General features: G+C 35.7%; 1 protein-coding gene across 4 annotated transcripts in view; it reads right to left on the bottom strand.

The window, feature by feature from the left end:
* The window catches only part of ACOXL (acyl-CoA oxidase like), a 508,474-nt gene that overhangs the window by 456,501 nt on the left and 36,294 nt on the right, over positions 1-15,679 (bottom strand). For all 4 annotated transcript variants that reach the window (XR_012486063.1, XM_074287671.1, XM_074287673.1 and 1 more), the window contains exon 2: positions 9,655-9,751. Coding sequence is in view for 3 of the 4 variants with exons in the window: in XM_074287671.1 (XP_074143772.1) it covers positions 9,655-9,751 (97 nt within the window). In the remaining variant the exon portion in view is untranslated. The remainder of the gene's footprint in view (positions 1-9,654; positions 9,752-15,679) is intronic.

Raw genomic sequence — 15,679 nt, 5'->3', positions numbered from 1 at the left:
TGACTGAAACAGCTGAGCAGCATCACCTCCCAGGGTTTTTGTGAGGATCAAAGAATTGCAAAATACCTAGAACCCATTTTAAAGGCAAGAAAACTGAGGCTTTGACGTTAATACATTTTCCTGACGTCTCAAACAAGCAAAATGTAGCAAAGCTACAATTTAAGCTTATGTTCTCTGCCTCTAAATCCAGCTATGTTTCCACTATCCCACATGGCTGGCCTGGCTATCTCTATTCTAGTTTTGAGTAGCTTCCTTTTCCTTCAGACTTGATAATCTTCCCACAATGTGATGACCTCCACCCAAAAAGGATATGGTTATTTTATACTGACAGGCAAGTATGCTAAAAGTTTACATTTGGAGTGATTTATGATATTATAACCTTCCTGAAGAAAAGGAAACGTTCCAGGGGGAGGAGGAGGACCAACAATTGGACACCAGACTTTAAAGCAAGGATCATTTCTGAATCCATCTTCCTGATGTGTGACAGGGACCCACACCATGACTCTAAAGAGCTGCACAGCTCAGAGTCTTCCAACTGAGAAGTCCTGATTGCTTCAGTCTTTGCCCATTTTCTTATTTTAATAAGTGACCCTTCATGGTTCTGTCCATATACATTTTCTCTTTTCAGAATAACACTGCTTCAGTTTCAACATATTGGAATTTCTTAAACACAACCCTAACAGTTGACACTTTGTCAAACAGCAAAGCATCCTTTCTTGGCCTCCATTTGTAGCTGTTGGCCTCCTAATGTGATTTCTCTTGGGTATTCTAGAAGCCTTTATTTTGGGGGTCTTTCTGCCCCCTCCCAACTATTTTGTACAATCCATAAGCATTTTAAATATTCACGTAATGTTATTTGTTTCACTCACAGCCTGTCTTCATTTTGGTTGTTCAGTATAAGGAGAGCAATTATTTTGCTAATTTTGTTTAATCGGTTTGGTTGGTTATTGTGTTTGAAAGCCTCTTGGGGTCTTTTCTGAGCTTAGTCATCTTCTGTTTTAGTACTTTGTACGCAGCCTCTATCTCTTACTCCATTCATTCATGTTGATTTTTCTTCTGGGGCAAGTTTGCAGAACCCTTTATTCTTGTTGCTGCTACCCCTAAGCTGACGAAATCAACGCCACATATTCAAGGTCTAATCTTTCACTGATTCAGGAAACTCCAACCTGACAAGCATTTATTAAGTTATTAGCATTTACTAAGTTAGAAAAGCAAAGACAAGCCAACCCCAACTCTCAGGGACCCTACAATCTATCCATAGAAACTGGTTCTGGAAGCATTTGGGTAGAGCAGTGGATAGGATGTTTGAATTGAAGTCAAAAGAGCTGAGTTTATTTATTAATTGTGTTACCCTGGAAAAGTCAGTTAACCATCTTGTTTCCTCAACTATTGTGACATTTAAAAATGTCTAGAGATATATAATTTCTAGGAAACTAGTCATTTTATGAACAATGCTAGCATTTTAATAAAAGAGGTCAATTGCACTTTTGAATACCAAAAATACTCATGTCAGAGGGCTCAAGGCTCATATGGCCTTGGAAAAGTAGATGTTCCAATCAATTCTAAATGCTTAATAAGAAATGAAAGAATGAATATTACAATGAAGGGTTGGATCTATTCTAATGAATGTTAAGTTATTTACTTCTAAGTTACCTCAGCCTTGGGCATTCCAAATAAAGAATCCATATCCCCATATCCAAGCCTAAGAAGAAGGCAATGGGCCAGGAGTTTAAACTTGGATGAGAAGTTTGATCTTATTGAATGGAGTTATTGTTTGTTCTTTGTTCTCAAAGAGGACCATGATCAGGGAGGTGATACCATGATATGCAAGTGAATTGGATTTAAATGAGAGAAGGCTGTGCAAAGTCAGCAGCCTCATTTTCTCCTCAAGAGTTATCAGAGACCAGTGGCAAGATAAAGATCAGGATGCCTGGACATAGTCCTAGATGTAATAAGACACTGCAGTCTAGTCACCCTTGGATGGAGTAGCTATACTCAGGAGAAAGATATTAATTCTATCTTCCATCAGCCCTGTCCTTGAGAGATTAGACAAGGAAATAAGAGGGAAAAAACCTTGGTCTTCCCAGTTTTAATAATTGGGTATTAAAAGAAGAGAGAAGTTATCATTTTTCTCACTATAAAATAGGAATAATGACATTTACTTTCCAGGGTTGCTGTAAAGAATAATTGTGACGTTCTTAGCATAGTGCGTGGCACATAGTAAGTACTATATAAATGCATGTTTACTTACTGACATGTATATTTAATATAAAATGAGCAGACACATTTATGTATATTATATGTTAATAAATATATCTATACATATGTACACATGTTACATGTACCCTCTACTGTATATATGAACATTCACAGTATTATATGTATACATCTGTATATGTTCATTTATCAACTGAGTATAATTAGGTATGTTATATATTAAATAAATTTACATATTTTACAAATAACTTTAATTTTAATAGCTTCAAGCAGGGTTTTTTGTTTTAGGGTTGACAAGGATAGCTTTCATTTTCTCCATTGAGCTGCCAAGGAGGCCTAATTTCATTTTTAAATGTTGTTAATTGTTCAGCTAGTATTTCTTCAAGTTAAAAATAAAATCAAAAACAAAAATTTAAAAAAAATATATTCCCAACACAGTTAAGGACCAAGCAAGACATTCTTCATGGAAGCACTTAGAAAAAGGACTAGAATAATCCTTTAAATGTGGAAGCTCTTAAGTGAGCCTCTTTTTGGTCAGTAAACTTACACAAATTCAAATCAAATCTTCATCCAAATTTATTTCAATGGGCATGTCTATTTCCTTGCCATAAATAAAATGGAAACCAGGCGTCCAATCTCGGTTCCCAGGTCTAACAGAGACTACATTTAGATCAGTCCTCCCAGGACATAGTTGGATTATAAAGGAAAACCATATCTCACTTTAATGAGACAGATAAAGTTCAACTACTTTCCCAACTAACACTGGAAGACTATTCCTAGGCCAGACCGCAAAGCAGAGTATTCTGGGAGGGAATGATTTGTGTTGTGTAGAAAATGCAAATGCTGCTCTTTTAGATTAAAACAGATGGAGAGAAGAAACAAAGAGAGAAACTGAGGACATTTGGGCCTGAGCAAACCACCCGTGACTTCTCAGTTGTGTCAGAAGAGTAGGACACTTTTAACGTAGTCTGAGGCTGAAAGTAACCTTGAAAACTACTTAAGGATTTTAATAAAACATTCAAAAACTACCTGGTCCACTGTCCCAGCTCTACAGGAAGAGGAAAGAAAAATGAAGGGGAAAGCAGAACTACATGGCCAGGGGTCAGATTTCTAAGTTATTAAGATAAATGTCTCACTTGTGTATATACCAGTGTAGGGCTGATCCCAATGACTTGTCCTAAAGCTTTAAGGGACCTCAGGGACAATCTAGCCATACCCTGTCATTTTAATTAGGAGGTAACCAAGTCCAGGGAAGCAGTTAGTTGGCACAGTAGACAGAGTACTGGACTTGGAATAGTAGAATCAGGGTTCAAATCTAGTCTGAGATACTTAAATCACTTAATCTCTATTTGTTTCAGTTTCTTCATCTAACAAATGGAGCTAATTATAGCATCTATTGTGAGAATTAAGTAATATTTGCAAAGTGATTTGTAAGTCAGTATCAGGGGTAGGAATTGAACCTAACAACAGCCCTACTCAATTCAGTAAACATTTATTGATTACCTACTATATTCTAGGCATCAGCGATACAAAAGTAGAAGGTAGAGAGGGAAAGGGAGAAGAGAAGGAGATAGCTCCTAAAGTAACATCACCGCCATCAGAAGCAGAGATAAATGCCATATAATAATAATAATTCTTGGAGGGATCCTTGATCTGACCTATTGAATATTCCTTCCCTCCATAAAGATTGCAAGCCAGTCATATCTTCTCATCTTGATCAGGGTCTCCTACAAACTCACCACTGAGGACCTACCCAATATTCTGGGGACCTTCCTCTAAATATTTTTAATAGCTTAGGCTCCACTTGACGGTTTCAAGGTATTTTCACACAAATTATCTTCTCCAATTCTCACAATCATGCTGAGTTAGTTATGGCAGCTTTCATTATCCCCCTTTGACAGAAGATGAAACAGATAGGATAAGTGACTTCTCTTGCCCAAGTTCACAAACAGTATAAAATGGGGGCAATTTCTCCTAGGTTATTTTTGTTGCCTGGCTGCTTCCAATGCTCCCCCAGGAGTTACCATTGAGACAACCATGAGTCATGTATCTCCTATGATTCAACCCTCCAAATCAATCCATCTCAGAGTGTATTGAACTCAAGGCTGGATTCTTAAAGAGGATGTGAACTCTTGGCCAAGGTGCATGAAGATATTTAATTCCGCCGACAGAAGAAGCAGGTGTAAGCCTGGTGCTGCCTCGGGATGGGATCATGCAGGCTCAGGAATGTTGTGTGTGTGTTCTGGTAAACCCTAGGAACTCTCCTTCTTTTTAGGTTTGAAATTATTGGAACATTTCAAATCTATTGCAGATGGCAGGGGTGGAAAGGGGAGGAGAGGGAAAGGAGTGAAATGGAAATATTTTAATGGCTTATTCTTGGCCTCAATAATGTCTATGGAGATCTGGAAGTAAACACCAAACATAACCTAGCTCTGGCTTCCACGACTCCACTCATTGGTTAAAAAGGACACCATCATTACATATCACATATTACTTCAGTGTACAGATGAATGTCAGCAAAAGGTAACAGTAAAACAAAATGAAATCAGAATGAGGGGAAGACAAAAGTGCAAAAAATATAAACATATCTTAATGATCTGATATTTTTCTGAAGGGGGGGTGAATCATAAAGCATTTCTTCTAGAATTACTGAAGCAACCACAGCTCCAACTATTTGCAGAATAGAATTTGAGAGTCTTCTAGAGCAGATGTGCTGCTTAAATTTGTGACATCAACAGCACGGCAGGAGGCTACAACAAGTTCCCATTATGTTTTTATTATTAGTCTAATTTCCTTTTGGCTTATTAATTTTTGAGAATTTACTCAAAGGAAGAGAATAACTAGAGCCTGGGAGAACTTCATTCTAGACTAACAGGAACTTCCAAGGGCCATCCAATCTAGTGCTCTAACTCCCAAAGACAATACATGCAGGAAAACTGGCCAGCATCTCAGGAAGGCTACATACAGTAAAAGAGAAATTGTATTTGTATGTGTACAATTAAGAGTACTAAGAGATCTGTAATTAAAAAAAAGAAAGAAAGAAAGACACCAAGTCCAGTGTGTAGCCTTCCTCATTTAAAGTAGGGGATTGTACAGGTTAATCTGGCGGACTCAATAGAGTCTGGCAGCAATTAGCAGAAAGCATAAAAGGATCAACCTTCGTGTCTGGGTTTCAGTTACCGACACTCAGTTAAGCTGTGGACATGTTGAGCTGATTAGGGGAGCTGGAGACTTTATCGGTAATGATTGGCCTGAGGCTGAGATTTCTCCTGATGACCCTGAGCACTAAATATACTCAGAGGGGCTCTATATCCTTAGCCAAGTAAGATCATGCTGAATAGACGTGATACTGATGGGAGCAAACGGGGGAAGGCTTGGGATTCTATCCCCAGGTTCCCTGAAACCTGGGATAATCTAAACTTGAGTTGACTTGAGTTGGTTTGAAATTATATATTCCCTCTTCACCTCCACCTTATAGAATATACCTGTCCTCCTACAAAGTATAGAGTGGATGTCTAATGCATCCAGTTATTAGCAGACTCTTACTCTAGAAATTTTAAGGTGTGTTTGTATATATGCTATGTATGTGTATGCACACATACATACAAATATACATGTATATACAGAGATATATACTAGCATCTGTATAAATGTGTCTATATATAAGTATGTTTATATGTGTGTTTGCATGTATGTGGTCATGTATGTATATATGTCTGTGTGTCTATGTGTTGAATTTGCTTTTTTGTAAATATGTTGTAGCTCCTAATAGAACAGGAATTCCTTGAGGGCAGGAATTATTTTGTTTCTTGATATATATCCTCAGTGCCTAGCCTAGTACCTTGCAAAATTAACATAAAGCTGGAGACAATGCCCTGTGGCATACAGAAACCTCCTTTACTCAATTATCTCCTGGGCAGTTTCTTAAACCACATGATAAACTGGGTCTGAAAGGCAAAAGATTAAATCTCCTAATAGAGAGGAGTTGTGGAAGCCAAAAAGAGAGGAGGACATTCATAGGGTCGTACCAGCTACAGGGTAGATTACCATGTTTATTTCATACATAGTAGGGATTTAAAATGTCCATTTAACCTACTGTTAAACTGGTTCCATAAAAAGTAATTTTTCAATCTTGGTCAGTTCTTCCAACTCTTCTATGTTGAGATTTTCATTTTCCAGATGAATATGTATGGATTATTTCATACAAAAATTGTGAAAATATACCAGGTTGCTATTTCTATCTTCCTGGCAATTAATTGTGAGTCAAGTTTCTATGAGAGGAATAATCATTTTCTCAATGCTCAGCTTCTGCCTATCCTTTGCCAAGGATATTTTGGTTCCAAGCTCCACAGAGAAGCAGATTCAATTCCAAGTGGCCACAAAAAGTTGGGCCAAATTATGAGTCATCTCTAGCAAAAAGGACCCTGAGAAAGGTTGGTCAGTAATGAGGTTGACTTGTGGGTTTGGCTCAACTCTGTCAGAGATACAAGGTATACAAAAGGTATACAAGATCTGTTCCAAATTTGTATACATTTCTTACCTGAAAGAAGTATTAGACCAGCCCTCAAAACCATAATGGGCTCTCTTTGGTCTTTATCATTTTGTGTGGTTACACAATGGGACAGAATAGACCTCCACACTTAATGCTGAAATGGAAAAGGGTATCTCTAAAACAGAACTCATCTTTGATAGAAGGGTAAAGATTCAAATTAACAAGCAACTGATTTTGTTAACCTCTACTCCATGACAGCTCAATGTCTTCTTACAGTAACATATAAAAAAGTAAAAACAAAAAACTAAAATTAAAAAAAAGATATGAATTAAGTTTTGAAGCTTTTTTTCTGAAAAAGATCAGGATAGAAATCAGTGTTTAATATACTCCTACAATTTATGTGACAAAAAGAGGATTTCTCTATAAATCAGTCAACTCCAAACAATAATCAGAGCTCACATTTAACTATTTTAACGTTTACAAAGCACTTCCCTAAAAGCAATCCTCTGAGGTAGAAAATATATTGTTATCCCCATTTTTGGTTGAGAAAAACTAAAGCTTTATATTTTATAGTCCATATGGATAAAAAAAATTGCAACAGGTAGCCATGGAAACTATTAAATGAGTGAATGAGTGAGTGAATGAAATAGAATTTATTAACAGTAAACTACACCCCAGGCCCTCTGGTAAGCTTGTAATGATGCAATTACAAACAAGCAAGACATTTTTGCCTTCAGGTGGCAATGGAAATGAAAGGGATGGGGAGGATATAAGATGGCAGCAGCATGATTTAGTAATGTCAGGGAAGTGATGTGGAGACCTGATTTCATGCAAGATGATGCAAAAGCTCAGCCATCAATGCCTAGGGGCTCAGGGGATGAATCCAAAGTTCAAATAGAAGAAGGATGAGAAGGGATAAAGGAAATGAGGAAGATGGTTGGAGTAAAAGTAATATGGCTTGGAAATGACTAGGAAGCAAAAAATCAACATATATTTAGAGCTTTTCTCCTTTAAAAAAAAACTATTTCAGTCTCCTAAAACGTGAAAGCATGTTTCATTTCTCTGCTGATCAACATAGAGATCATGTCCTAAGAAACAGGCAAGATAACTGTTAGAATCAAAGGGCTAGAGCATCAGAACATTGTGGGAAGAGGTAAGACATCTGACACTTGACGATACTGACAGAATTATAAAAAATATCACTTAGAAAATTAGAAAGCATTATGGTACAATATCATAGAAAGACAGCATTAAAGAAAGGAAGACTCATATGACCCTGGGACAGTAACTTATGCAGAACAGTTGCTAATCTATGTTGGTAGAGGAAATTTTCTTAGTGGAAGTTCCCCTAAAACCACCAAAAATAAAGGTCTGTAATAATAATCCAATTTAAACTGACAAGAATGAAGAATAGAAAGAAATATGAAAAGAAAATTATGAATATACTAATTATGTATATTAAATGAGAATGAATAGACAGAAACAATCCAGATATAGTTTTAGGAGTTTCTTAAAATATATGATATGGAGATACTGAGGTGTATAGGAACTGGTGACTATGTTGAAGGACAAAGGAAAGGTACGATAATGAAAAGGTTATGGTCATAAAAAGAAATTTCAGAATTTTTCATTGTGAATCTAGAACATTTTGGGGTAATGGAGAGAACATCTGGTAACATTCCTGAATCTGGCAGAGGAGTAGAGGGTGATAGAAGTTGAAGAGAATGTTGAACTGGAAAGTGGTATATTCTATAACTCTCTGAAGCACTAGATATGTTTTATCACCCTCTTTCCCCTGTTCTCTCCTGTCTGTTTTTGTAATGCTATTCTATTTCACTTTCTACCTATCTGCCCACTTTCTAATCATTCTCTCCAAACACTCCCCTTGTCCTTGTTTCTTTCAGGACATTACCATCCTTTCAATATTCCAGGTTTGTAATGTTATAATTAGCTTGTACTCCTTACTATCCCCCTCAGTCTACTAAATTTTGTCATTTTTACCTTCATATCTCTCACATTTCTCTCCTCTCACATATACATTGCCTTAGTTCAAAGTCCTTCCTCAAATCTCAAGTTTATTGCATCTAGCTTTGAATTGCTTTTGCTGTCTTCTTTCACCAATTCAGTTCATCCTTCAACCTGCTGCCAAAGTAATTTGGCAGTTAAGTTCATGTTTGAACATTTGATTCCCCTACTTAAATCCAGTGGCTTTCTATTTCCTAGGATAACACAAATTCCTCTGTTTAGATTTTAAAGCTCTATTCAACCTAGTCTCAAGCACTCTTCCTTGTGTTACTGGATTATACTTTGCCTCCTGACCTTTGAAATCTGGCCAAATGAGGCTTCCCTCTGTTCTTTATACAAGACATATAATCACTCACCTCCTTGCCTTTATGCTAGTTGTCCCACATTCTTGGAATGCACTCCCTCCTTAACCCTACTTCATAGTCCATCAATTACATTAAAATGCAACTCAAAAGGGAGTGGGGAGGTGGAGAGGGAGGGAGAAAAAATTGGAACACAAGGTTTTGCAAGGCTTACTGTTGAAAACTATCCTTGCATGTATTTTGAAAAATAAAAAGCTATTACTAATTTTTAAAGATGCAACTCAAGTCCCATTTTCTGTATGAAGTCTTTCTTGATGCTAAATGCTAGTGCTCTGCTTTCCAAACAACTTGGTCTTTAGCTACTTTGCACATATTTGTATTTATTTATTTTATATTTATATATGTACGTACTTGTTTCCCCTTTTTCTCAAGTACCTTGAGAGTAAGGATTTTTTGGTACTTGTATCCATTAGATTGTGAATAGGAACTATTTTTTGTGTCTTTTTGTGTCCTTGGTGCTTAGCATGGTGCCTGACACATAATAGATACTTAATAAATGATTATTGATTTAAAAATAGATTATAGAGTTCCCAAAATCACATGGAAAAAAAAACTTACCTGTTCCTGAATTGCACGTTTTAACTGAGGTAAGCCCATGGTAAATTTCACTCTCTGAAATGTCAGATCCCTCATTTCATCCAGACTTAAGTCGTATCTGTGAAAAACAGATGCCAAAAGGATGTTTTTTAAAAGGGTACAGAAAATTTAAAAAATAAAAAAGAGTGCCAGCAGAAATTAATAGAATAGTATCATTCTGCTATAAGAAATAATTGACAGGATGAATACAGAAACAAAAAGATTTACACTAACTGATGAAAAGTGGTGTAAAAAAAAAAAAACAGCCAGGAAAACAGTATAAATAGTCATGATAATAATGTAAATGGAAAGAATAAATTCCCTTCCTTACATAAACACAAATCAAGAGAACATGAATGTTGCAAAATTACAAAAAAAGAAAGAAAAAAAGAAAAGATAAAAGAATACAGAGGTGGGAGAGTGGGAGCTATCTGTGGGTATGGAATGGATTACTTCAAAATATCAGATTATTTTAATAAACTTATCAGTTTTGCTGAATTTTTTTTCTTTTCTTTCTCTTTTAAAAAATTGTTACAAGGGAAGGGGAAGAGGAAGGGGGAAATAAATGACAGGAAAACCAAATAAATGAAAAAATAACATAAATAATAAATAACAAAAATAATAAATGAAGGTAAAAATAACAAAAGAAATTTTAAAAGGGAAAAAAGAGCATAAGGTGAAATTTCTTCCAATAGCTTTCTCAACATTTTATACATTATGGGTTCATCCTATCTTCTGTGTGAATATACAAAGATACTGAAATCCTCTTGTTATATATGCCTTAAGTTGACATCATTTCATAGGCTGATCAACTCAGAGTAAGGAGGGATCTCAGACATCAGTTGATCCTATTGAATACCTGAGACCCTCTATCACAAGTGACTGTAAAATAATTAAGACTTCTTCTCTGGTATGAAGGGCAGGCCAAAACATTTTTCACAGATTTTCTAAATCATGGGGGCTCTGCACTCCTAATCCATACAATTAGAAGGGATAATTGTAAAAGGTTCCTTGATTCCAGCAGTCTTATCTCAAGAACTTTTTCCTCTGTCCCCTAATCAAGAGAAAGAACAACACCAATGTAGAATTATAGGACTGAAGGACAAACTAAAGTCTCTGGAGGAGGTAGAGCCATTGAAGATGGAAGAATTTTCTTGACTGCTTGTGGTCTCAGGTTTTGGGTTCTTTGCATTTTCTGTTGAATCAAACAAAGTCTTACAGTTGTATTTCCATAACCTGAGTAATGGCAGGAGAACTGAGGGTCTTTTTCTTTGTGGAAACTTAGACATGATTACATTCAGGAGAGAGGTTTGGGTTCACAGGAATCACGTGAAGAAAGGATAGTCAGGGGAATCTTGCCCGTTCTGGTCCCTTCTCTTGAAGGTTCCTTTTTAAAATAGTCCAATAGACAGAAAGGATAGCCTTAAAAACCTAAGAAAAAAAATCTTGGAGAATCAAAAGCTATACAACATCATCAATGAGTCTATTAACTTTTACATTAAATTATAATAAATTTAAAAACTAAAATCAGCAAAAAGCAAACTCAATAATCTCTCCTCTAAGTAGAGCACTTGCTTATAATAAACAGACTCCAAAAAGAGGTGGAGAAGGAAAACTATGAACAAAAGCAGCCCAAGACCACAAAAATAATTGATGTTCAAGTTTTCAAAGTGGCGCATAAGAAAAGACTTTTAAAAATTAATTTTAAACCAAAACTCAACTAAATCTTTAAAAGTCTTGATGATGGGAGTTGGGTGGAGAATAAGCAAAGTCTGTCTTGGCTGAAGCAACACATCAATGATATGGTCAGGAATACTTCACATGAAAGAAGTCTTTCAACAAGCCTAACTGGAAAAAATCCTGAAGAAAAATAAACAATAGAGAGCAAAGAGGGTGGTGGGGAGAACCACAGGAAGATACAGGCAATCCTTCATTTTTCTGAGGGTCTCTATCTATTTTGGCTATTAACCAAATTCTTTCCTTCTCAGTCTACTTCCAGCTGCATAATTTCTGATCTATTCATTGCTGTTTTCAGTAATTTCAGCAGGGGACTAATCGGAAAAAGGAGGTGATTCTCAAATTGGTCCTGCAGCAATGGGAATGGGTACTGGTAACAAATGCATAACTATTAACCAAAATCAGTGAATATATTATCTGTGGATTCTATTTAGCTTTGCTATTCCCGTTTCCCATCATCATCATTTCTTAAGAGTCTGAATATGCTAGGTATTGGGATTTCTAAAGAGGCAGATTATAAACCAAGTATATTAGGAGCACTTTATTTCAAGGTAACTGGTTTCTTTTGTAATCCAATGTATTTTATTTGATGTGTTTTAAAACATTTTGACGAGGGTCCTTAGATTTTACCAAATGGCCACTAGGGATTATAGCACTTGAAAAAGTTAAGAACCCTTGCTTAGAGCTATATTTTCCTAACATAATGAAATGTTTTAGATTTTCATATTGTTAGCTTTCTTTCAAAAAGATTAAAAAATACCCAAAAATAAGTTTCAATATGTAACAGCTATACTTATTTCCCTAGAAATCTCTACTACTTTGGAATTCATATACTTATAAAAATGATCTCCTTGGTATTTTTCTGCCATACTAAGGGTGCTTTCTGAAAACATTTCTCTCTACCAGGACATGGACAATTAGCACCTAGAGATACAGCTGCTATTATCTCACAAGAGGTGCAAACTCAAAGAGAAACTTCAGATTTAATATCACCAGCACTACTGTCAAATGGTGTCTTTTATTAGCTAGATTGAAAGCTTTGGAGAGGAAGGACTAAGTAAGTCTTCGTGGATCTGCCCTATATTCACTATAGTTTCTTCCACATTAAGTTCTTGCTCCATCACCACTAATGAAGAGGAAATTAGAACAATTGTTAGGAGCTACTTTGCTCAACTTTATGCTGATAAATTCGATAACTTAAATGAAATGGAAGAATACCTTCAAAAATATAGCTTGCCCAGATTAACAGAGGAAGAAGTAAGTAGTCTAAATAGTCCCATCTCAGAAAAAGAAATAGACCAAGCTATTAACCAACTTCCTAAGAAAAAGTCCCCAGGACCAGATGGATTTACAGGTGAATTCTACCAAACATTTAAAGAACAACTAACTCCAATGCTATGTAAAATATTTGAAAAAATAGGGATTGAAGGAGTCCTACCAAATTCCTTCTATGACACAGACATGGTACTGATACCTAAACCAGGTAGATCGAAAACTGAGAAAGAAAACTATAGACCAATTTCCTTAATGAATATTGATGCTAAAATATTAAATAAGATATTAGCAAATAGACTTCAGAAAATCATCCCCAGGATAATACACTATGACCAAGTGGGATTTATACCAGGAATGCAGGGCTGGTTTAATATTAGGAAAACTATTAGTATAATTGACCATATTAATAATCAAATTAATAAAAACCATATGATCATCTCAATAGATGCAGAAAAGGCATTTGATAAAATCCAACATCCATTCCTACTAAAAACGCTTGAGAGTATAGGAATAAATGGACTATTCCTTAAAATAATAAGGAGCATATATTTAAAACCTTCAGTAAACATCATATGTAATGGTGATAAACTAGAACCTTTCCCTGTAAGATCAGGAGTGAAACAAGGTTGCCCACTATCACCATTACTATTCAATATAGTACTAGAAACTCTAGCCTTGGCAATAAGAGCCGAGAAAGAGATCCAAGGAATTAGAGTAGGAAATGAAGAAATCAAATTGTCACTTTTCGCAGATGACATGATGGTATACTTAGAGAACCCCAAAGACTCTGCTAAAAAGCTATTAGAAATAATTCAGAATTTTAGCAAAGTCGCGGGATACAAAATAAATCCACATAAATCCTCAGGATTTTTATACATTACCAACACAATTCAACAGCAAGAGATACAAAGAGAAATTCCATTCAAAATAACAGTCGATAGTATCAAATATTTGGGAATATATCTACCAAAGGAGAGTCAGGAATTATATGAGCAAAATTACAAAACACTTGCCACAAAAATAAAGTCAGATTTAAATAATTGGAAAGACATTCAATGTTCTTGGATAGGCCGAGCGAATATAATAAAGATGACAATACTCCCCAAACTAATCTATTTATTTAGTGCTATACCAATCAGACTCCCAAGAAACTATTTTAATGACCTAGAAAAAATAACAACAAAATTCATATGGAAGAATAAAAGGTCGAGAATTGCAAGGGAACTAATGAAAAAAAAGTCAGAGGAAGGTGGTCTAAGTGTACCTGATTTAAAGCTATATTATAAAGCAACAGTCACCAAAACCATTTGGTATTGGCTAAGAAATAGACTAGTTGATCAGTGGCATAGGTTAGGTTCACAGGACAAGATAGTGAATAAAAATAGCAATCTAATCTTTGACAAACCCAAAGATCCCAAATTTTGGGATAAGAATTCATTATTTGACAAAAACTGCTGGGAAAACTGGAAATTAGTATGGCAGAAACTAGGCATGGACCCACATTTAACACCACATACTAAGATTAGATCAAAATGGGTCCAAGATTTAGGCATAAAGAATGAAATCATAAATAAATTGGAGGAACATGGGATGGTTTACCTCTCAGACTTGTGGAGGAGGAAGGAGTTTGTGTCCAAGGGAGAACTAGAGACCATTATTGATCACAAAATAGAACATTTTGATTACACCAAATTAAAAAGTTTCTGCACAAACAAAACTAATGCAAACAAGATTAGAAGGGAAGTAACAAATTGGGAAAAAATTTTTACAGTTAAAGGTTCTGATAAAGGCCTCATCTCCAAAATATACAGAGAATTGACTTTAATTTATAAGAAATCAAGCCATTCTCCAATTGATAAATGGTCAAAGGATATGAACAGACAATTTTCAGATGATGAAATTAAAACTATTTCCACTCATATGAAAGAGTGTTCCAAATCACTATTGATCAGAGAAATGCAAATTAAGACAACTCTGAGGTATCATTACACACCTGTCAGATTGGCTAAGATGACAGGAACAAATAACGATGAATGTTGGAGGGGCTGTGGGAAAACTGGGACACTGATGCATTGTTGGTGGAGTTGTGAAAGAATCCAACCATTCTGGAGAGCAATCTGGAATTATGCCCAAAAAGTTATCAAAATGTGCATACCCTTTGACCCAGCCATACTACTACTGGGCTTATACCCCAAGGAACTACTAGAGAAGGGAAAGGGTCCTGTATGTGCCAAAATGTTTGTGGCAGCCCTTTACATAGTGGCTAGAAGCTGGAAGATGAATGGATGTCCATCAATTGGAGAATGGTTGGGTAAATTATGGTATATGAATGTTATGGAATATTATTGTTCTATAAGAAATGACCAACAGGAGAAATACAGAGAGGCTTGGAGAGACTTACATCAACTGATGCTGAGTGAAACGAGCAGAATCAGAAGATCATTATACACTTCAACAATGATACTGTACGAGGATGTATGCTGATGGAAGTGGATTTCTTCAACATAGAGAAGAGCTAATCCAATTCCAATTGATTAATGATGGACAGAACCAGCTACACCCAGAAAAGGAACACTGGGAAATGAATGTAAACTGTTATTTTTACCTTCTGAATCCAATTCTTCCTGTGCAACAAAAAATTCGGTTCTACACACATATATTGTATCTAAATTATACTGTAATATATTTAACATATATAAGACTGCTTGCCATCTGGGGGAGGGGGTTGGGGGAGGAAGGGAAAAAATCTGAATAGAAGTAAGTGCAAGGGATAATGTTGTAAAAAATTACCCATGCATATGTACTGTCAAAAATGTTATAATTATAAAATAAAATAAAAAATAAAAAAAAAAAAAAAAAAAAGTTCTTGCTCCAGATCTGCCTTCTCCCACCCATTCATTCTTGAACAACTAATATCATGTGTCTCTAAACCCTAAATGCCTACTGGACACAAGGAATGATAGCTCTATAAACTTTTAAAGTTTACGGAGAACTT

The sequence above is a fragment of the Sminthopsis crassicaudata genome, chromosome 2 (genome assembly GCF_048593235.1).
Source record: "Sminthopsis crassicaudata isolate SCR6 chromosome 2, ASM4859323v1, whole genome shotgun sequence".
Lineage (NCBI taxonomy): Eukaryota > Metazoa > Chordata > Mammalia > Dasyuromorphia > Dasyuridae > Sminthopsis > Sminthopsis crassicaudata.
Note: the sequence above shows the minus strand (reverse complement) of the source record. Positions and strands in the feature narration are given on the sequence as shown.